Consider the following 22,651-nt stretch of genomic DNA (forward strand, 5'->3'; position numbering starts at 1 on the left):
AAATTATTATTTTATTTTTTTTTTATTATTAGGAATAAATTATCTTAATACTAGTAAATAGTTCACAAATTTATGTAATTTAGATATTTTTGCTCAGAAAGCCTAATTGATTGGTATTAACTCATCATTTATTGGCTCATTGAGAAAGTATTATTAAAACATGCAAGATATGTGAGATTATTATAAACTTCGGATTACAATCTGAATAGTTTAATTTCAATCATACTTCATGATGATTAATATAATATTTTTATTCATTATTATAATATATGAAATTCAAGCATTAGTATTATTTTAGAACTTAAAATAATTAGTTTATGTCGATTTATAATTCGAATAAATCAGCTAAATATGTAAAAAATTTAAAAAATTCAAAAATGGCAAAAATAATTTGAGAATAAAATATATTCAAATTACTAATGCATTTTCCTCAAAATTGGCTGTTAGTTTTTCTTGCATGTTCATACAAACATTGCCCACAAGCATGCATAGAAGCTATATTCAAAATTTAGGGGCATTTGGCCTGTATCAAGGGTAGTCAGCATACCTCTATAGAGATGATAGTGATCCAAAAATTGAAAGTCCTTTCAAATTCTAAATAGTTTTGTGTGTATTGTTGAGTAAATATTTAAGAATTGATATCTTGGTAACATAATTCATAGATAACATCATGAAATAAAGCTCAGAAACGCGATAAATTTGGTTCATTTGTCACTTTTACATTTTTACTGTTACAATCATTTTTTATTAATAATAAGATGACATCTTGTTTTTATTGTTTGTAATTTTTTTCAATTGGCCATCAAATCTTCGATAGATTTTATGATTGTGTTTTTCTTTTGGCTGGTTTCCTCAATGTATGAGGATTGCCAAATAGTGAAAGCATCTCGCAATGGTAAAAACATATTTGCTGCAGCAAAATCATCATTCAATGTTTGTCATGGTTTAGGAATTGACAAATTATTTGGTGTTAACGAGACAAATTCAACATTTCCATCCGATGACCCGATAGCGTTAAAACATATGCTTCTACTGTTGCAGGATTTTCTGTTGTTATTGCAATTACTTTGATTATTGAACTGCTTTTTTTCATTGGCAGTCAAATTGCATCATATTGGCTTTTTCGTCCAACTAATAGAGAAAAATATACCGTTATAGGAGGAGTCATCCACTTATCATGCATTGTTTTGATGTCAACATCAGTTATTTTATTTTGTGTATCCTTAGGTTATATCAATACGGGAGCTGTTCGAGCGTCGAAGTTAGATTCAAATACTCGCACTACTTTCGAGGATGTCATATTAAAAGTTTCTCAAATGAAAAATATTGCTTTTTATGCAATCCGAGATCTCATTTCCGCAGCTATGTACTCATTTCAAGACTTCGTTGATTACATCAAGATGACATTTGCTCAGATACAAATTAATGCTTTAACTGCAAAAGCAAAATCTCAAGAAGCAGCAGATTATTCAGGGAATGCTGTCAATGGATTACAATTTTACGCGAACAATGTTAATACTCATTTCATGACCTGCATGAGAACCTCAAAAGAATTGATACAAAACAAAAAAATCACAGAATTATTGCAAAATCTCAACCAAAAGGTATCTTCTTTAGCTGATAACGCATACAAACTCCCAGAAATGAGCTTAAAGATTCAGAACACAATCAAAGAAGTAGATAGCGATGTTTCAACAAAAGTTGACGAATATGACACGAAATTCACAGACACAATCAACAGCGTTGACTTTTCAGAGGTATACAAGATTACAGGAAAGGTCGAAGAGTATTCTGAGCCAGCAAAAGCGGCTTCGAACACTGTAACAATTTTTGGAATTATTTTCTCAGTAATGATCATCGTAACCTACACCATTATATATTTTATGTATGGCAAATGGTGTAGGTGTTTATCTTGCTGGTTCCCGACCTTTGGCGTTGCATTTGCAATTTTCTTGGGCGTTCCTGCCATTTTCTTTTCATTCCTGGTTGTATTCTTTGAAGGCAGTTGCCCTCACATGGACAGTTTCGTCGAAAACATCGCGAAAGACTCGTTTTCGCCAAAAGCCAAAAATATCAGCGCTTTGTACTGCTCAGGAGCCGATAAGTCGCTATACAGTCTCTTAGATTTGGAATCCATGTTCGATGTGAACACTTTGCTGCATCAATTCAACGATACTGTGAAAAATGAGATTACAAAGGTCGAAAGTGACCCAACATTAGTGAAAACTCTCGACCAAGTAGCAGCGATCAACACATCGCAGTTCAGTTTAGACGGTATTATCGAAATTATCGGTATGAAAGAACTTTTGAAGTATGTTATCAGTCTTAACCCATTATGTAAACGAGAGACTTTATTAGACCAAGCTGTTGACGATTATTTCTACCGGTTGGAGTTCGAACTGATACCCATGCTCCAAAAAATGATGGACAGTGTCACAAATTCTGTGAATTACGCAAAGAAAATTGGCCCAGAAATTGAGAGACCCGGCCCCATAAGCGAGAACCCAGCCGGGAGAAAAGAACGATATAAAATATAGTTTTTTTCTTGATTTTTATCTCAATGTTTAAGGGTGCACACGAGAGGATCATGTAAACTTCAGAATTTAGAACCTTATTTTTAGGCATTATCTTGGCTACCTATTTAGGCTCGAAAAGCAAAAACTATCAAAAAATACAACTTGACTCCATTATGACCCTTTCATGGAGGTAGTTTTTATCCGCTAGTATTTTCCCTTTGAATCTCTTTACAATTCGAAATCAAATTCAAACCTCAGTAGAAGAAAGGAAGAATCGACTTACTACGGTTGTAATACGAATAAATACATATATTAATATTTTATTTTAGATAATAATTGTTTGAAGCTCATATTCCATCAAATTTTTAAATAAAAACAATAAAATGTTGAAAATTTCATATATTTATAATAGGGTTTTGGCACTTTATTGAGGAATTACTACATACATAGTCGAACTGAACTTGATATTTTGAAATTTAAATTATTTATCAAAATTAAAATTTAACTTGAAATTTATAATTATTTAGTCATATTTTGCATAATTCTAAGTAGATTTTGTAAAAAATCAAGAAAGAAAAATTTTAACGTGCTTTATTTTTTCTTTTTTATAATAATACATATTATTATATAATTAACATATTCATAATGTTTCACCCTTTCAAAAATATAATCCTCCTCCTCTCAAATAAACGTACATACGGGTGGCCTCTTTTTTCAAAAAATTAAAATTTGAAATTTTGGGCTCAAATATTAGAGATTTTTTCAACCTTCAACGATATATGTTGTCTATATCAGACCTCCTTTCTTTTTGATACTTAACATTGTTCCTAAATCTTAGCCGTTAAGGCTGTTCTGAAAATATTTTTTTTTCGAAAAAATTCGAAAAAAATTCTTAAAATTCAAAAATCCCTTAATTCCTGAGGATTTTGGAAAAAAGTTTTTACATGAACATGTGTATATTATATGAAGTATATTGAAGGTAAAAATCAAATTTTATTGCATATTCATCGAAAAATAAACTAACGAATCCCTCAAAATTGAGAGGGTAATCCTCCTCCTCTCAAATAAACGTACATACGGGTGCACCCTTAAAAAGTGTCAAATTTAACAATCAACTTAATTTCTGATTTTATTTCAGGGTTTAATGATACGGCTAGCTATTACTTATACGACCAGATTACCTGCGATAAACTGTGCACCATCTACGTGCCTTTGAAGAACACTGTTTGTGCAAATGTGGTTGATGGAGGTACGTATTGGCTGATCTCATCGCTAATCATGGTCATTGGATCTATAGCTGCCATGTTCTCGCTCTGCTTCAGAAGAAGAAACATGGGAGTTAAGGAAGAAAAATCTATCAAAGAAGTCGAGTCTGAAGTGGATAGTGACTCAGAAACTGTTTTAATTCTCCCTGAATTATGATTTATTTTGTTAATTTGTATATATTTTTATAGATAAATATTAACTTTCCATGATATTTTTAAAGTTTTTTAATCCAAAGCACTATCAGAACAAAATATAATAGTCTTGCATCCAAATTTATATTAACTAGGGATTTGTTTCCTTAAATTGATATCAAATTCGTTAAAATTATTGACAAATATATGAATTTTAAAAAGAAAATATGAAAGATTACATGACTTTTATTAAAACAAGATAAATAATATATGAAATAATTATAAAACATTACAAAAAACATGACATATATAATTTCAACCATTTCATATGGTCAAATCAATATCGTTATTAGGATCTAGAACTGCGTATTGAATTTTATCAAATGCTGGATATATTCCAAACGTTTCTATGGGTGGTATAGGCCCTTGCTTGACTGGGCATTGTTGTGTCGCTTTTGGTTTAGTTGGTGAGTCAGGCTGAGATGTCATTGTTTTGGCCATTTCTCTATATCTAACTCTTTCTGACTCAGGAAGATTCTTCCATTGTTCAGATATAACTTTAGAGATATCTAAAGGTGAAAAAAATGGGCATGCTTTATGTATTTGATATCGAATCTCTTTGCTGAATATAAAGAATCCTGTGGCACTCTTCTTGTTCTTTGATGTGCTCATTCTAGAAGTATCTGCTATTATAAATATTTTAACAACTATCGTTCTTGAAATCATATTCAATTTTTGAATCTATCTTAAGAAATGAATTATTTTTTGAAATTGAATAATGAAACTATCTATTTGAGATGAATCTTAAAATATTAAAAAATCTGAGAAATTTGAAATGATTAATAAAAGTTAAAAACAGCTATCTTTGTATGTAACTTAATATTTGGTATTAACTCCATTATTACATTCAAATTGAATGGAGCACTTTCAAAAAAATATGTAGTTGGCTAAATATTTTTCTAATGCAATATTGATTAGTACATTAATTATTATTTTTCTGAATTGTTTTAATTTGTAATAAATTGTTGAATAATGTTGAATTATGGTTTTTGAATTAATTCAAAAAATAATTGCTAATCTCTTAAAATGTAGTTACACTTATCATCACAATGTATTTTTATGGAACTAATTAACGTAGGCATATTGAATTTTTTTTGAAAATTTTGTGTCAAAAAATTGCTAACCAAATTTAAATAATTTAAAATATTGATGCTTACATATTTCATAGCATTTTCTTTCGATATGGTTTTGAAAGAACCGGTTTTTACAGCTCTCATGATTTGAAAGGAAATCTAGGATAAATTTCATCTTATCGTGGACTTGTTTTAAAAGTGAAACCCTCAGATTATGTTGTTCTAATGATAGTAATAGGTTCATCATCTAGTTATATGTGGCAAAACTCATACGCTTGTGAATGAGAAAAAAAAATAATATGTTATGGGCTTAGCAATGTTAAAATAATGATAGGCATGGCATGTAAATTCGAAAAACAATAGTTTTTTATTCTAATTCGTTAAGGTGTGTCAAATTTTATTAGGTTTTTTTTTTAAAAAAATTCACATTTGGCCAAAGGTTCTGATTTATGATAATATATTTGTAAATAAGTGAGCTGTCATCAAAACGCGTGCCTGAAAATCAACCTCCATAAAAATGATAAAAAGTTTAAAAAAATCGAATTTGATAATGTATTCATTTAACAAATATTGATAATAATTAGAAAATCGTTAATACACATTTAAATGAAAATTACATTATCGAAATATTTGTTGAAACTGTGATTATCGAGTACATCAATATGAACGATATCAATAAGAATTTAGATGGAAATAGAACAACGTTGATTTTTTTACCCATAAAACAAATTTTTATTGAAGAAATTATCAATAATAAACAAATAAATTTGCTTTCTTCCCTATGTATATATGCCATTCATTGTGTCGACTGTAAACTATTGAGAGAAGAGGAATTACTTTTTTGGACTGCAATAATAATATTTCAAAAGAATTTGTTTTTACATCATTGAAAAATTCATCGAATTAAAATGTACAGATTTGATTAATTACTCTAATAATTTATTAAAAATACTTATCAAGCACTGTGAGATCAAGTTTTGAGAACAAATCAAAAATTGAGACATCGTCCTCAAAACTTCGTTTTAGAGTTGAAACTCAGCGATACATTTGAGAAAATGATCTACTTTTTTTGCTTGAATACAAATCATGGCTGGGTTCTGAATTCCGCTCGAAATTGTTTTCAAAATCAAATTGCATCAAATTAAACAACATATACTTGAATCGATAAAATCATTCAATAGCAGATCTGGAAGATTCAAATATATTATAAATATTCAAATAAAAAGACCCAATTTCTAAACTAATTATCGAAATAAATAAGTTAAGAAATTGTGAAGACACATTTCGATTCCAAAACATCGAAAACATAGCTCTTATTAAATCGTGTCTCAGTTAAGCTAAATTTTTTTATTGTCTTATTTTGAAAAATCGTTAAAATTACTGATGACACCAAACAGATTTGGTGAGAATTAAGTGAATTCAAAACTCTTTTTTCTATCTGAAGATATTTTCATGAATTTAAACTGATTCAAGCAAAGAGCAGTTATTCTTTAAAAAATTATTATTAAATAAATATACCCTAATTTATTTGAGCAATTTTAAGAAAATTTATTTTCAATAAGATTCGTTTAAGAGTGCACACGAGAGGATCATGTAAACTTCAGAATTTAGAACCTTATTTTTAGGCATTATCTTGGCTACCTATTTAGGCTCGAAAAGCAAAAACTATCAAAAAATACAACTTGACTCCATTATGACCCTTTCATGGAGGTAGTTTTTATCGGATAAAATTTTTATCCGCTAGTATTTTCCCTTTGAATCTCTTTACAATTCGAAATCAAATTCAAACCTCAGTAGAAGAAAGGAAGAATCGACTTACTACGGTTGTAATACGAATAAATACATATATTTAATTATTTTTATTTAGATAATAATTGTTTGAAGCTCATATTCCATCAAATTTTTAAATAAAAACAATAAAATGTTGAAAATGTTCATATATTTTAATAGGGTTTTGGCACTTTATTGAGGAATTACTACATACATAGTCGAACTGAACTTGATATTTTGAAATTTAAATTATTTATCAAAATTAAAATTTAACTTGAAATTTATAATTATTTAGTCATATTTTGCATAATTCTAAGTAGATTTTGTAAAAAATCAAGAAAGAAAAATTTTAACGTGCTTTATTTTTTCTTTTTTATAATAATACATATTATTATATAATTAACATATTCATAATGTTTCACCCTTTCAAAAATATAATCCTCCTCCTCTCAAATAAACGTACATACGGGTGGCCTCTTTTTTCAAAAAATTAAAATTTGAAATTTTGGGCTCAAATATTAGAGATTTTTTCAACCTTCAACGATATATGTTGTCTATATCAGACCTCCTTTCTTTTTGATACTTAACATTGTTCCTAAATCTTAGCCGTTAAGGCTGTTCTGAAAATATTTTTTTTTCGAAAAAATTCGAAAAAAATTCTTAAAATTCAAAAATCCCTTAATTCCTGAGGATTTTGGAAAAAAGTTTTTACATGAACATGTGTATATTATATGAAGTATATTGATAAGGTAAAAATCAAATTTTATTGCATATTCATCGAGAAAATAAACTAACGAATCCCTCAAAATTGAGAGGGTAATCCTCCTCCTCTCAAATAAACGTACATACGGGTGCACCCTTAATATAAATTCAAAAAATTTTGAATGATGCCGTTTTGAATTAACGTTACGCTCTATTCAATTTGTTTACTGACCGGGAAAGAATGTTCTAAATGTTAATCTGATCTTATTTAACTACAAATTTATGAAAAATAGAATCTTTTCAAAATTTGAAAAGAATAAAGAAAAATTGAATGTTCTTAATTATTTAACGTATTTTTAATTTACAAACAGCTAAAAATAAATATGTGGAATCGACCAAATCACTACATCTATCTTCTAATAGATACTACTTTAATCAACCAAAAATTGTAAGATAGCTTGTCTGTAATAAATTTAATAAAATTTCTCCTTTTCAACATATTTATTTTACTCTTGTTGATCATGATTTTGTATTCTTTGTTTAGTGGTATTATTTTCATTTGATTCCTTAAAGATTCGTATCGTTTTATTAATTTCCGATATATCTAGTAAATCAATAAAATATAATTGAAATGGTCAATGTTAATCAAACTCCTACAAATTCAAATGAATAATCATTGAAATGATAATAATTATTTTCAAAAACCCTTCTCTGAATAGTATAACGATTCCCAATGGATACATAATCTCAGTAAAATGATGAGCTGAAATTTTTAACCTAAAATATGTAAGGTTTTATTCAGTTTCTCAAATCTCAAGATATCAGCACCTATTCGAACATGAATGAAACATGATTTCCTGATTTCAATAGAATTCCCCAATGATGTCTGCATTTATTTGGACAAATTATTGAAATTTCAGAGAATTAATTTTTGATGCCATCTTCACTAGTTAAAATTTCATATATTATGCATAAGCATATCAGAACCTTCTCAAATGCTCACTTTGATCTTATAGTTTGGTACAGAAAAAGATAAGTAAATAAAGATAGATGACTTAGTAATTTCTTGAGGAGTAAGAGTAACTTTGATTGTTTTGGATTCTCTTGCTCTGACTGTTGTATTAATTAAGATTCGAATATAATCAGTGTTTTGTGATTCATATGATTTTGGAGGAGTATTATTTCTTATAGACATAACAACATCTGATGGACTCAAAACAGAAAGAATTCGTTATCATTGTCCATGCCATTTTTTTGGCTTTCATTACCTACTGATATAGAATCAACAATCAAAACTACATCCCATGTTACTTTCACTGTGCATGTGTCAATATGCATCCATTGGGCGGCCACCTTTTAAGCCGAAGTAGAGTCCTTGTGTGTCATTCCATTTTGTTCACACAAGAATGACAAGGGTCATTCCTTTTCTGTAGAAATGTTTTTCTTTCAATGCTTTGATTTTTGATTTGTTGAATTTATATCCAAAAATCAAAATCAATGGGCTAAAGTAATCTGTTAGTGCAACTTTATTCATGTACAAATATGATAGATCAGCGAAATAATAAGACAATTGTATTTTCAAAAGATCATTAGAATCATAGTAATTGAACGTGGTATTACTTGATCTAACCATATGCTTACCTGCTAACTTATAATTTGTTCCAAAATATCTATCGAGAGCAGCGAACCTTTCTTATCTGTTGATAATAAAGTCAGAAAGGTTCTTATCTGTTTTTCTGATGGCTCGAGCTGCCATTGACATGCAAGAATTACATGCCTAGTTCCAGTTTGTTTTCTTATGCAGGAAATCATTGTCTGGAGATTTGAAAGATGGGTTTATTCCATTATCTATGTTGCATCGGCGTATATTTTCCCTTGTGTCCTTCATTAAATTGTCATAAAGCCAGTTATAGCCTAATGAAACGGCAAATGTCATTTCAACCGTGTCTAAGAAATGACTTGGATTCCAATTGCTAAATTTACATACTGATAGCATTTCAGACTCGACCTTTTAGGAGTTATTTACATCATTTGTTAATCTGTACATCAATGAAAGAAAGAACATTCTTTATACAGCCTCTCGAGCTTCTCCTAACATATCTGGTTCATTAACTCCTCTTTTTATTACGGGCTTGATTAACCTTTCATCTGAAATTTATTTAATTTGTTCATATATTGAATCTGTCTGAATTGCATCTATTATTTTGGTTTCAATGCCTTTCTTAATCAGAATATATGGTCTTGAATCATGCTTTTTTATTACAAAAATAATGGTAGCTATTATAACAATTACAATGCATAAAACTACTGCAACTACTGATATAATAATAATTGCAAGCTTCATCTTATTGGTTGAAGAATTCTTTTCATCATTGTTATCTCCGGTTTCTTCTTTTTGGACAGAATTACCTCTTTGTTCCATTAAAAATGAATGCTTTTAACGATGAACTTTACGGGCAATCGGAAATTTGAATGTGCTCAAAAATATGCATTCAAATTTTGAATGTATGTCAAAAGTGTATTGTCATTATCATTAGATAGACTAAATGAATTTAAAAAAAATAAATTTGAATTATTAGAAATTTCTTAAAGGCAATCTGGCATTAGTACTACGCATTTTATTAGAATATTATGCCGAAAAACATTTATTCCAAAGAAAAATAAAAAACTCATTGCGAAATGAGGTCACCATAATAGAATTGTATGGGATTCATCCTAAAATATATAAATTGCATGTAATGCAGTAAATAAATATACTTCTTCAACAGCATGTTTCTAAATTAATTTGTGCTCAATAATGTCAAATTAGCTCATTAAAAATAATTATTAACTTATAAATTACTTTTATAACGGTTATTATTTGGGTTCAATCACGATTGATTTATACTAAAAAGAAGATGAAAATTATATCAGATATGAGCAACGAGAAAGAATAAGTGTTGCAGGTTTTAATAACCTTTGCATAATAAAGGTAAATTATATTAGACTTCTGGAATGTGGTTGAATAAAATGAATTTGGCCCGATATAAGGCACACATTGGCCATAATATCGATATATAACCACCTCTTCTAAAACATCACTATTACCATAGCAAAATTCTTCACTCAAATCAACAACAGAATCTGGAATAATTATTCTTTTTAGAAAAGCAGCCCGATTGAAGGCGCCAAAACGTAAATTAGTTACTGTGTTAGGAATTACATAAGTTGCTGTGTTTTTACGGGTAGGAAACTCATACAAAATGGTCATATTTCTAGAAAATAAAACTCCATCAACAGAGCGAAGGTAAGGATTGTCTGCGGCGACATCTATATATTCAATTTGTGTCATATCAAATGGGTTTGATGGGCTAATATCTTTTACGCCTTTTGGAAGCAAAATATATTTCATCAATTTGTCGAAGGCAAAGCTATGATCATCAATACTCTCCAATGTATCTGGTAGAGTGATGTTAATTAAATTAGGAAATCCAAGAAAGGTTTCTGCAGGAAGGAAAGTAAACCCATCTTGAAAAACAATATATTTAACTGGAGTTTTGTCAATATTTGGAGGAATCGATATGGTTTTGTTGCCATAGAAAATAACACTTAATGTCTCGCTCAATGATCATAAGGCACTACATCTTTTGGATAATTTTACGGGCGTGTAAGTATTTACAGGTAAACAAACATTTCTACCATTGTTTATAAAAATTGAACAAGAATTCTGTCTAATTCATATATTTTATACCTAATCTTTGTAGGTGATTTGTTTATATCCATTATGTGTTCAACATGCTGTTGATGCAAAATATATTTAACATATTTGTCCTGACTTTTCAGAGGTTTGAGAGAATCTCTACCTCTGAAACAGTCCGAACTAATATTAAAGTATGTCTGAGCTTTCAATAATTACTTCGATTATAAAGGAACTTTTAAAATCAATTATCATAAATCAAATTGAGAATGCATAATAATTGACCTCTCTTCATTATTTATTGGATCTTTAATATCCCATAAGAAGATAAGATATTAAACAATGTCAATATTGCTATAAATTGATGTCCATTTAAGCGGAGTATTTATATAACAAGATCAATATATATAGAATTGTCATGTCGGTAATTTAATTCTGAATGCATTATTGATGTGCATATATATGCATATTCCTTTTTTCTTTAGCGACTCAGATGGAGATAAGTTATTCAACAACTTCTATTTTCATTTGATGCGATTGTAATAGAAGATTGTCCATTTTGATCATTATTAGCACAAATCGCGATTTGATATATATTTGGCAACATCAACTTGAAACAATTATGTCTTTTGGTTTATAATAGAGATGATTAATTTGTGCATTCTTCACAAGGCGTGTAATCACTTGTTTATTTCTTAGCATCAATTAATTAATACTTATTCTATAAAATCTTAAAAGATCTAAATAATTAAATACTACAAATGTTTATTTATAATTATTCAAGGAGTGCTGCATTTATCCTCTTTGTGGCCTTCTTCTTCCTAAGGAAGAGTATATACCACGTAATCAATGCAGCAGCAATTATCAAAACTAAAATTAATAAAGGTAATCCAACAACTAAAAGTAAATTGATGTCATTCGGTGGAATATATGGATTGTAACTATCATTAAATGGCATTAAGTACGATTTAAGCCACGAGTTCTGATAGAATACATTAAAAGGGGACATTAAGTCTTCTGGACCGTTTTTCACGTAAATGAAAGGAATGTCATCAAAATTAATTGAAGTAAGAGAGGAAGATTGGTATCCGCCAACAGACAATTCGCCAGGAAATGCTGAATAGATGAGTTCTGTTGGAATCTGCCGATTTTCGAAAATTTTTATTTTTAATTTCGAAGAAATCCAATCAGATAATTCCTTGGAATAAACTCCATCTGGATGAGGATTCGCAACGAATGTGTAATTTGGATAAGTCATCAATGTTTGGTTGAAATAACTTTTAATTTCAAGGGAATCGGCTGGATTTGACGTCAAAATGAAACATGTCTTCTTTCCTTCACTGAAATACTTCTCTTGATAGGCTGTGACGTTGATCATCGAAATTTCATACAAATAATCAACTTTTTCTTTGGTTTGGTTCTTAATTATATTGATCACATCTATTTTTATGAGTTTCATGGTCTTTAACACTGGTTTTAGCGCTTCATCTGACGTAAATAACATTTCTGGATTTGATAACTCCAAAAAAATGTTTGGATACGTCACAGCTGCGAATATCATGGTATCTAGATCGATAATGCAGTTATTAATATGTGTGTTGATTGATATATTTCCAATTAAAGCGTTTTTGTAAATTTTATCAAATTTTTCTGCAACAACATTCCATCCTTCTGTTGTATTGAGTTTGTTATTGTAAAAGATGTTGTAAGTTCCTGTTCCATCTGATCCCAAATGCACTTCATAGCGAGATTGGTGAATTCCTTGGTTAATGAGCCAGTATATTGGCTGACTGATTCTAAGATCGTCAACTCTGACATGAAAATATGAATTTGGATCATCACGTGAGATATTTCTGATTAATTCGAAAGTATGAAAAGAATCTCCAACTGATGAATAGTATATTGTATTGGGATAATCTTCTTGTATCTTAGTGAAGTTGAAAGTGTTTGGTCGGCCAACTTGGAGTTCCAAATTGATATCTTTTGTTAAATTAAATAGTAAATAGAAGAATGATGTGATCATTGGGAATGTACCACAATGGTTAATAAAATAATAATAGTTGCGCTTCTCTTGTGGCACTTCATTAATATTAATTTTGATAGAAACGTTTTCTTCATCAGGATTTTCGCCAGAAGCTGTAATAGTGTACTCTCCGATATCATAAATGCCATACAAAACGTTGCGTTCGGGTGAAATTTGAAGATTAAAGCAATTTGTTGCATTTATTTTAAAAGATTGGGTATTTGTTGAGTAATTTTCTTCTGCAATGAGGTCTCCTCCATAGTTCGTAATTTTGATATCACATTTTGCTTTTCCTAATGAAATTAAGCTCAAAAACATCATATAAAATATAGATTTGAATTTTCTGAGATTTGTGTGGATAGTTGAATGTCACTTTTTATTGTGTTTTATGATTATGTGTTTTGTATTCTTCAAATGAGATTATACATATTTTGATTTGAACGATTAATTTGAGCTCAAATTGAAATTAAATCCATTGATATAAGAAAATAATCAAGTATTATGAGAATTTTGAGTTTTCTCAAATTGTGTCCAAAATAAAATCTTCAAAATTTTTGGAAAGAAAAGTGACAAATTTTCCATCAACAGAAAAAAAATCACAAAAATAAAAAAAAAATGATTGATCTTTATTATGCTATCCAAAATGACCTAGTTGATACTATGTCAGGATTGATGGAATCTGTTGATACTGTATTTGAAGCTGAAAACAATCCAAAAATTCCAGAAATTTTATTTCATCAGCCAACAATTCTTTCTTTAGCAACTTTCTTATGTTCTCAGAAATGTTTTGCCTATCTAATTAACAACAAAGCCGATTTAAATAGATTTGATCACTCAGAACAAGAGATGCTTCCAATTCACTTTGCAATTGCATCAAACAATCTTTCATTTTTCAAAGTATTAGTTTCCAAAGGATCTATTGTTAAAGGGTCATTATATTTCGCAGTTAAATTCAATAATATACAATTTTTCAACTATATTTTATCAAATAATTTAGAAAATCCACAAGATATTGTATATAATACAACAGCATTAGATTATGCAAAGAGTTTAAAGCGCACTGAGATGGTAAAAGCTTTAAATGAATTAATATCAAAAGAAAATTCTCAGAATGAAGAAAAAGAAATAGTTTTAAAGCACGAAAATCCTTTAATAAATGCTGTATTAGCTAATGATAGCAAAACAGTATCCAAAATCCTTGAAAAAGATCCATCAAAAATAAATTCAACAGATGACAAAGGAAATACAGCCTTTCTTCTTGCCAGCCAAAAGAACTTAGTCGAAATGATGAAATTACTCTATGAAAAAGGCGCCGATGTCAATATTCTGAATAAAGGAGGAAGATCTGCACTTCACGAGGCCTGTTACAAAAACAGACTGGAGGCAGTGCAGTATCTAGTTACTCTACCAACATTGGACATCAAAATAAAGACAGCAAATGGAAGAACTGCGTTGCATTGCGCATCTAAATGTGGAAATCCAGAAATTGTCAAACTTCTACTTCACGATTTATCACCAAATTTCCAGGATGATGATGGAGATACTCCTCTGCACATTGCAGCAAATAATCAGCATTCCGATGTAATTCATCTTCTTTTGGACGTTCCTGGTGTTAAATTCAATATCAGGAACAAAGGAGGTCGTGCAGCATTCGATTTGTGCTCGCATAAGTTCCTCCTCCCTTTCAGACCGAAAATGAACGAAATCATTGAAAATGCACGCGAAAGGATCAAAGAAAAGAAGGAAGAGAAAAAGAAGAATCGAAACCAAACACAAAAACAATAAAAATAATGAATAAATGATTTGTTTGTTTTTAAATCGATGAAGAAATGAAAAAAGGAAATGAAGGGAAAATTGAACAAAAAGGGGAATTTACATTAAAATTTGAAAAAATTGGAGATCCTCCAGAGGGTGAAGAAATGTTGTTCGAAAAAGAAAAATTGTATTTGTTCAACCCTGAGAACAAGATAAAAACGAAGAAAGAAGTTGAGAAAGATACACAAAAATACGACAACCCAGGATTGAAGGGATATCAAATTGCTCTCATCGTAATCGCAGTTGTTGTTGTCATCGTGATTATTGTCGTTGTTGTCATTCTATTATTGAAGAAAGGCAAAGAATCTCCTAAGTCAAACTCAGGATCAGGCTCTGGCGAAAATGCATAAATGATTTTTTTTTTACAAATATTTGCTTTTTTAATTCCCATATGCAAATTTAAGCTATAATGGATATACATAGATCTTTAATATACTCCATTCATTTAAATAGTTCCTTGTTTCAAGCTGAATTACTACAATAGAATATCTTTGTTTCATTTGTATAAATATTGTGAAAGAAGTTGTTAGAAATTTGTCTGGAACAGTAGAACTTGGTTTAATAAAAAAAACTGAATGCATCATCTTCTAATATTCATATAACATATATCAATTCAAAAATTAATCGTGTATTAATTGTTCTAATGAGTTGGTTGTTAAATTGTTAATTTTTGAATAATCCCCAATCTTTTAAAATATTGAATTTCACTTCACATTACAGCAAATAATCAATGTTTTGAAACACATCGATATCAAGAACAAAGGAAGTCGTGCGGCATTCGATTTGTGCTCGCATAAGTTCTTCCTTCCTTTCAGACCCAAAATGAATGAAATCATTGAAATTGCACGCGAAAAGATCAAAGATAAGAAGGAAGAGGAAAAGAAGAATCGAAACAAAAAAGTAATGCAATAAAACTTAACAATAAATGATATATTTGAATTCAATTTATTTAATTTTTTAAAAATATTTTTTATTTAGAATCTTGAGTTAACCATTTGATAATAGTATGTATTTGTAAAATATAACATGTTGTTTTATTAAAATCAAAGGATTTAGATCAATTGAAGAAAAATTCATCAAAGCAATGAGTGAAATTTCTTGTTTCACACTATAATATTAGTTTATGCAGATTCTTTTAAAGTTAATGTACATGATCAATTGAAAAATGTCGGCGACTATTCAAAAATCTGAACATTAAATTTTGATAAAGCGTAAAAATGGAGATTATAATTTATACATTTTAAATAAATAACTATCGAATTTATGTTTCTCAATTTTTTTTTTATGAAATATCTCATTTATTTTGTGAGGATGATATTTTTGAGAAGATAATTCAATTCTAATATTTGGTTGTTCTCGGTGTGATATATGATTTTGGTTCATTTATGAATTTTATTCTAATAAATATTGAGTACGACGAAGTTTTTATGAATATTTATTCATTTTTAATAAAATGTTCTTCAAAGATCTTTCTTTGAAAAGAGTCCCTTCTTTTATAGATCGCTATGAACCAGAATATTCGTTTCCAAATTGTTCTAAAATCAATTACGGAGAAAGAATCATTAAGGTTGATCCATTAGGAGAAAAATGTATTGCTGGAACATTTTTCATTGCAAGTGATAATACGGAATATGAAGTTACTGCTAAATATCTTAAAGACAATGAAAACACTACACAAACAGTAAAAATCCGTTGGCTATATCATCCAATGAAACACTTGTTCATTCATTAATTAAATGTTTAGATAAGACGAAAGGATGTAAATTACATGTTGTGAGAGTTTCTCCATCAGAATTTTTTTATCAAGAAGGAAATGTAACCCAGTATTTAGATCCGAATAGAACTAAACAAATATCATATACATATGATCATCAATATAAAACAATGAGCTACTTTTCAACTGAATCTTCAGGATCTAAGAAAGTATATCTAAAATCGCATTCAAAATTTAGCAAATCTCATTACAGTTATTCTTACGAAAATGTAAAAATTGTAAACGCTGACAATTCTGTGAAGAAAATAACAAATACAACAACTAATGTAAATATGTCAATAATATTTCATACCGCAAATGGTCGAACTCGATTAAATGCGACATATTTTGATGCACAACTATATAATGATGATGAATTTCCAGACATACGTGATGCACGTGAGGTTGGAAAAGAAGCTGGAAGAGAATCAGAAGGAGAGATCACATTTAAATTTGAAAAAATTGGAGATCCTCCAGAGGGTGAAGAAATGTTGTTCGAAAAAGAAAAATTGTATTTGTTTAACCCTGAGAACAAGATAAAAACGAAGAAAGAAGTTGAGAAAGATACACAAAAATACGACAACCCAGGATTGAAGGGATATCAAATTGCTCTCATCGTAATCGCAGTTGTTGTTGTCATCGTGATTATTGTCGTCGTTGTTGTCATTCTATTATTGAAGAAAGGCAAAGAATCTCCTAAATCAAACTCAGGATCAGGCTCTGGCGAAAATGCATAAATGATTTTTTTTTTACAAATATTTGCTTTTTTAATTCCCATATGCAAATTTAAGCTATAATGGATATACATAGATCTTTAATATACTCCATTCATTTAAATAGTTCCTTGTTTCAAGCTGAATTACTACAATAGAATATCTTTGTTTCATTTGTATAAATATTGTGAAAGAAGTTGTTAGAAATTTGTCTGGAACAGTAGAACTTGGTTTAATAAAAAAACTGAATGCATCATCTTCTAATATTCATATAACATATATAATTCAAAAATTAATCGTGTATTAATTGTTCTAATGAGTTGGTTGTTAAATTGTTAATTTTTGAATAATCCCAATCTTTTAAAATATTGAATTTCACTTCACATTACAGCAAATAATCAATGTTTTGAAACACATCGATATCAAGAACAAGGAAGTCGTGCGGCATTCGATTTGTGCTCGCATAAGTTCTTCCTTCCTTTCAGACCCAAAATGAAATGAAATCATTGAAATTGCACGCGAAAAGATCAAAGATAAGAAGGAAGAGGAAAAGAAGAATCGAAACAAAAGTAATGCAATAAAACTTAACAAATAATGATATATTTGAATTCAATTTATTTAATTTTAAAAATATTTTTATTTAGAATCTTGAGTTAACCATTTGATAATAGTATGTATTTGTAAAATATAACATGTTGTTTTTTTAAAATCAAAGGATTTAGATCAATTGAAGAAAATTCATCAAAGCAATGAGTGAAATTTCTGTTTCACTATAATATTAGTTTATGCAGATTCTTTTAAAGTTAATGTACATGATCATTGAAAAATGTCGGGACTATTCAAAAATCTGAACATTAAATTTTGATAAAGCGTAAAATGGAGATTATAATTTATACATTTTAAATAAATAACTATCGAATTTATGTTTCTCATTTTTTTTTTATGAAATATTCATTTATTTTGTGAGGATGATATTTTTGAGAAATAATTAATTCAATAATATTTGGTTGTTCTCGGTGTGATATATATTTGGTTCATTTATGAATTTTATTCTAATAAATATTGATACGACGAAGTTTTTTATGAATATTTTTTCATTTTTATAAAATGTTCTTCAAAGATCTTTCTTTGAAAAGAGTCCCTTCTTTTATAGATCGCTATGAACCAGAATATTCGTTTCCAAATTGTTCTAAAATCAATTACGGAGAAAGAATCATTAAGGTTGATCCATTAGGAGAAAAATGTATTGCTGGAAATTTTTCATTGCAAGTGATAACGGAATATGAAGTTACTGCTAAATATCTTAAAGACAATGAAAACACTACACAAAAGTAAAAAATCCGTTGGCTATATCATCCATGAAACACTTGTTCATTCATTAATTAAATGTTTAGATAAGACGAAAGGATGTAAATTACATGTTGTGAGAGTTTCTCCATCAGAATTTTTTTATCAGAAGGAAATGTAAACCAGTATTTAGATCCGAATAGAACTAAACAAATATCATATACATATGATCATCAATATAAAACAATGAGCTACTTTTCAACTGAATCTTCAGGATCTAAGAAAGTATTCTAAAATCGCATTCAAAAATTTAGCAAATCTCATTACAGTTATTCTTACGAAAAATGTAAAATTGTAAACGCTGACAATTCTGTGAAGAAAATAACAAAATACAACAACTAATGTAAATATGTCAATAATATTTCATACCGCAAATGGTCGAACTCGATTAAATGCGACATATTTGATGCACAACTATATAATGATGATGAATTCCAGACATACGTGATGCACGTGAGGTTGGAAAAGAAGCTGGAAGAGAATCAGAAGGAGAGATCACATTTAAATTTGAAAAAATTGGAGATCCTCCAGAGGGTGAAGAAATGTTGTTCGAAAAAGAAAAATTGTATTTGTTAACCCTGAGAACAAGATAAAAACGAAGAAAGAAGTTGAGAAAGATACACAAAAATACGACAACCCAGGATTGAAGGGATATCAAATTGCTCTCATCGTAATCGCAGTTGTTGTTGTCATCGTGATTATTGTCGTTGTTGTCATTCTATTATTGAAGAAAGGCAAAGAATCTCCTAAATCAAACTCAGGATCAGGCTCTGGCGAAAATGCATAAATGATTTTTTTTTTACAAATATTTGCTTTTTTAATTCCCATATGCAAATTTAAGCTATAATGGATATACATAGATCTTTAATATACTCCATTCATTTAAATAGTTCCTTGTTTCAAGCTGAATTACTACAATAGAATATCTTTGTTTTCATTTGTATAAATATTGTGAAAGAAGTTGTTAGAAATTTGTCTGGAACAGTAGAACTTGGTTTAATAAAAAAATGAATGCATCATCTTCTAATATTCATATAACATATATCAATTCAAAAATTAATCGTGTATTAATTGTTCTAATGAGTTGTTGTTAAATTGTTAATTTTTGAATAATCCCCAATCTTTTTAAAATATTGAATTTCACTTCACATTACAGCAAATAATCAATGTTTTGAAACACATCGATATCAAGAACAAAGGAAGTCGTGCGGCATTCGATTTGTGCTCGCATAAGTTCTTCCTTCCTTTCAGACCCAAAATGAATGAAATCATTGAAATTGCACGCGAAAAGATCAAAGATAAGAAGGAAGAGGAAAAGAAGAATCGAAACAAAAAAGTAATGCAATAAAACTTAACAATAAATGATATATTTGAATTCAATTTATTTAATTTTTTAAAAATATTTTTTATTTAGAATCTTGAGTTAACCATTTGATAATAGTATGTATTTGTAAAATATAACATGTTGTTTTTATTAAAATCAAAGGATTTAGATCAATTGAAGAAAAATTCATCAAAGCAATGAGTGAAATTTCTTGTTTCACACTATAATATTAGTTTATGCAGATTCTTTTAAAGTTAATGTACATGATCAATTGAAAAATGTCGGCGACTATTCAAAAATCTGAACATTAAATTTTGATAAAGCGTAAAAATGGAGATTATAATTTATACATTTTAAATAAATAACTATCGAATTTATGTTTCTCAATTTTTTTTTATGAAATATCTCATTTATTTTGTGAGGATGATATTTTTGAGAAGATAATTCAATTCTAATATTGGTTGTTCTCGGTGTGATATATGATTTTGGTTCATTTATGAATTTTATTCTAATAAATATTGAGTACGACGAAGTTTTTATGAATATTTATTCATTTTTAATAAAATGTTCTTCAAAGATCTTTCTTTGAAAAGAGTCCCTTCTTTTATAGATCGCTATGAACCAGAATATTCGTTTCCAAATTGTTCTAAAATCAATTACGGAGAAAGAATCATTAAGGTTGATCCATTAGGAGAAAAATGTATTGCTGGAACATTTTTCATTGCAAGTGATAATACGGAATATGAAGTTACTGCTAAATATCTTAAAGACAATGAAAACACTACACAAACAGTAAAAAATCCGTTGGCTATATCATCCAATGAAACACTTGTTCATTCATTAATTAAATGTTTAGATAAGACGAAAGGATGTAAATTACATGTTGTGAGAGTTTCTCCATCAGAATTTTTTTTCAAGAAGGAAATGTAACCCAGTATTTAGATCCGAATAGAACTAAACAAATATCATATACATATGATCATCAATATAAAACAATGAGCTACTTTTCAACTGAATCTTCAGGATCTAAGAAAGTATATCTAAAATCGCATTCAAAATTTAGCAAATCTCATTACAGTTATTCTTACGAAAATGTAAAAATTGTAAACGCTGACAATTCTGTGAAGAAAATAACAAATACAACAACTAATGTAAATATGTCAATAATATTTCATACCGCAAATGGTCGAACTCGATTAAATGCGACATATTTTGATGCACAACTATATAATGATGATGAATTTCCAGACATACGTGATGCACGTGAGGTTGGAAAAGAAGCTGGAAGAGAATCAGAAGGAGAGATCACATTTAAATTTGAAAAAATTGGAGATCCTCCAGAGGGTGAAGAAATGTTGTTCGAAAAAGAAAAATTGTATTTGTTTAACCCTGAGAACAATAAAAACGAAGAAAGAAGTTGAGAAAGATACACAAAAATACGACAAGGATTGAAGGGATATCAAATTGCTCTCATCGTAATCGCAGTTGTTGTTGTCATCGTGATTATTGTCGTTGTTGTCATTCTATTATTGAAGAAAGGCAAAGAATCTCCTAAATCAAACTCAGGATCAGGCTCTGGCGAAAATGCATAAATGATTTTTTTTTTACAAATATTTGCTTTTTTAATTCCCATATGCAAATTTAAGCTATAATGGATATACATAGATCTTTAATATACTCCATTCATTTAAATAGTTCCTTGTTTCAAGCTGAATTACTACAATAGAATATCTTTGTTTCATTTGTATAAATATTGTGAAAGAAGTTGTTAGAAATTTGTCTGGAACAGTAGAACTTGGTTTAATAAAAAAAACTGAATGCATCATCTTCTAATATTCATATAACATATATCAATTCAAAAATTAATCGTGTATTAATTGTTCTAATGAGTTGGTTGTTAAATTGTTAATTTTTGAATAATCCCCAATCTTTTTAAAATATTGAATTTCACTTCACATTACAGCAAATAATCAATGTTTTGAAACACATCGATATCAAGAACAAAGGAAGTCGTGCGGCATTCGATTTGTGCTCGCATAAGTTCTTCCTTCCTTTCAGACCCAAAATGAATGAAATCATTGAAATTGCACGCGAAAAGATCAAAGATAAGAAGGAAGAGGAAAAGAAGAATCGAAACAAAAAAGTAATGCAATAAAACTTAACAATAAATGATATATTTGAATTCAATTTATTTAATTTTTTAAAAATATTTTTTATTTAGAATCTTGAGTTAACCATTTGATAATAGTATGTATTTGTAAAATATAACATGTTGTTTTTATTAAAATCAAAGGATTTAGATCAATTGAAGAAAAATTCATCAAAGCAATGAGTGAAATTTCTTGTTTCACACTATAATATTAGTTTATGCAGATTCTTTTAAAGTTAATGTACATGATCAATTGAAAAATGTCGGCGACTATTCAAAAATCTGAACATTAAATTTTGATAAAGCGTAAAAATGGAGATTATAATTTATACA

The 22,651-nt window shown here is 28.8% G+C and overlaps 6 protein-coding genes across 6 annotated transcripts, besides 2 other annotated features; 4 read left to right on the plus strand and 2 right to left on the minus strand.

Moving 5' to 3' along the window:
- Positions 1 to 1,316: 1,316 nt before the first annotated feature.
- TVAGG3_0460740 (uncharacterized protein) lies at positions 1,317 to 2,537 on the plus strand (the record flags this gene model as incomplete). Its single annotated transcript, XM_001308472.1, has 1 exon — positions 1,317 to 2,537. The coding sequence occupies one exon, from the start codon at positions 1,317 to 1,319 to the stop codon at positions 2,535 to 2,537; it is 1,221 nt and encodes a 406-aa protein (XP_001308473.1).
- A 31-nt stretch (positions 2,538 to 2,568) lies between these two features.
- Positions 2,569 to 3,604: a mobile genetic element.
- Positions 3,605 to 4,141: 537 nt separating this feature from the next.
- On the minus strand, positions 4,142 to 4,615 carry TVAGG3_0460760 (HMG-box family; the record flags this gene model as incomplete). The annotated part of the gene is made up of 1 exon (XM_001308473.1): positions 4,238 to 4,585. The coding sequence occupies one exon, from the start codon at positions 4,583 to 4,585 to the stop codon at positions 4,238 to 4,240; it is 348 nt and encodes a 115-aa protein (XP_001308474.1).
- A 2,005-nt stretch (positions 4,616 to 6,620) lies between these two features.
- Positions 6,621 to 7,288: a mobile genetic element.
- Positions 7,289 to 11,969: 4,681 nt separating this feature from the next.
- TVAGG3_0460780 (uncharacterized protein) lies at positions 11,970 to 13,543 on the minus strand (the record flags this gene model as incomplete). The annotated part of the gene is made up of 1 exon (XM_001308474.1): positions 11,970 to 13,538. One exon carries the CDS (start codon positions 13,536 to 13,538, stop codon positions 11,970 to 11,972), a length of 1,569 nt encoding a protein of 522 aa, XP_001308475.1.
- Positions 13,544 to 13,832: 289 nt separating this feature from the next.
- On the plus strand, positions 13,833 to 15,002 carry TVAGG3_0460790 (spermatogenesis; the record flags this gene model as incomplete). The annotated part of the gene is made up of 1 exon (XM_001308475.1): positions 13,833 to 15,002. The coding sequence occupies one exon, from the start codon at positions 13,833 to 13,835 to the stop codon at positions 15,000 to 15,002; it is 1,170 nt and encodes a 389-aa protein (XP_001308476.1).
- Positions 15,003 to 15,046: 44 nt separating this feature from the next.
- On the plus strand, positions 15,047 to 15,382 carry TVAGG3_0460800 (glycoprotein 38 family; the record flags this gene model as incomplete). The annotated part of the gene is made up of 1 exon (XM_051235049.1): positions 15,047 to 15,382. One exon carries the CDS (start codon positions 15,047 to 15,049, stop codon positions 15,380 to 15,382), a length of 336 nt encoding a protein of 111 aa, XP_051092873.1.
- A 1,696-nt stretch (positions 15,383 to 17,078) lies between these two features.
- Positions 17,079 to 17,522, plus strand: TVAGG3_0460810 (glycoprotein 38 family; the record flags this gene model as incomplete). The annotated part of the gene is made up of 1 exon (XM_051235050.1): positions 17,079 to 17,522. One exon carries the CDS (start codon positions 17,079 to 17,081, stop codon positions 17,520 to 17,522), a length of 444 nt encoding a protein of 147 aa, XP_051092874.1.
- Between the last annotated feature and the right edge of the window lie 5,129 nt (positions 17,523 to 22,651).

The sequence above is a fragment of the Trichomonas vaginalis genome, chromosome II, assembly GCF_026262505.1.
Source record: "Trichomonas vaginalis G3 chromosome II, whole genome shotgun sequence".
Classification (NCBI taxonomy): Eukaryota; Parabasalia; order Trichomonadida; family Trichomonadidae; genus Trichomonas; species Trichomonas vaginalis.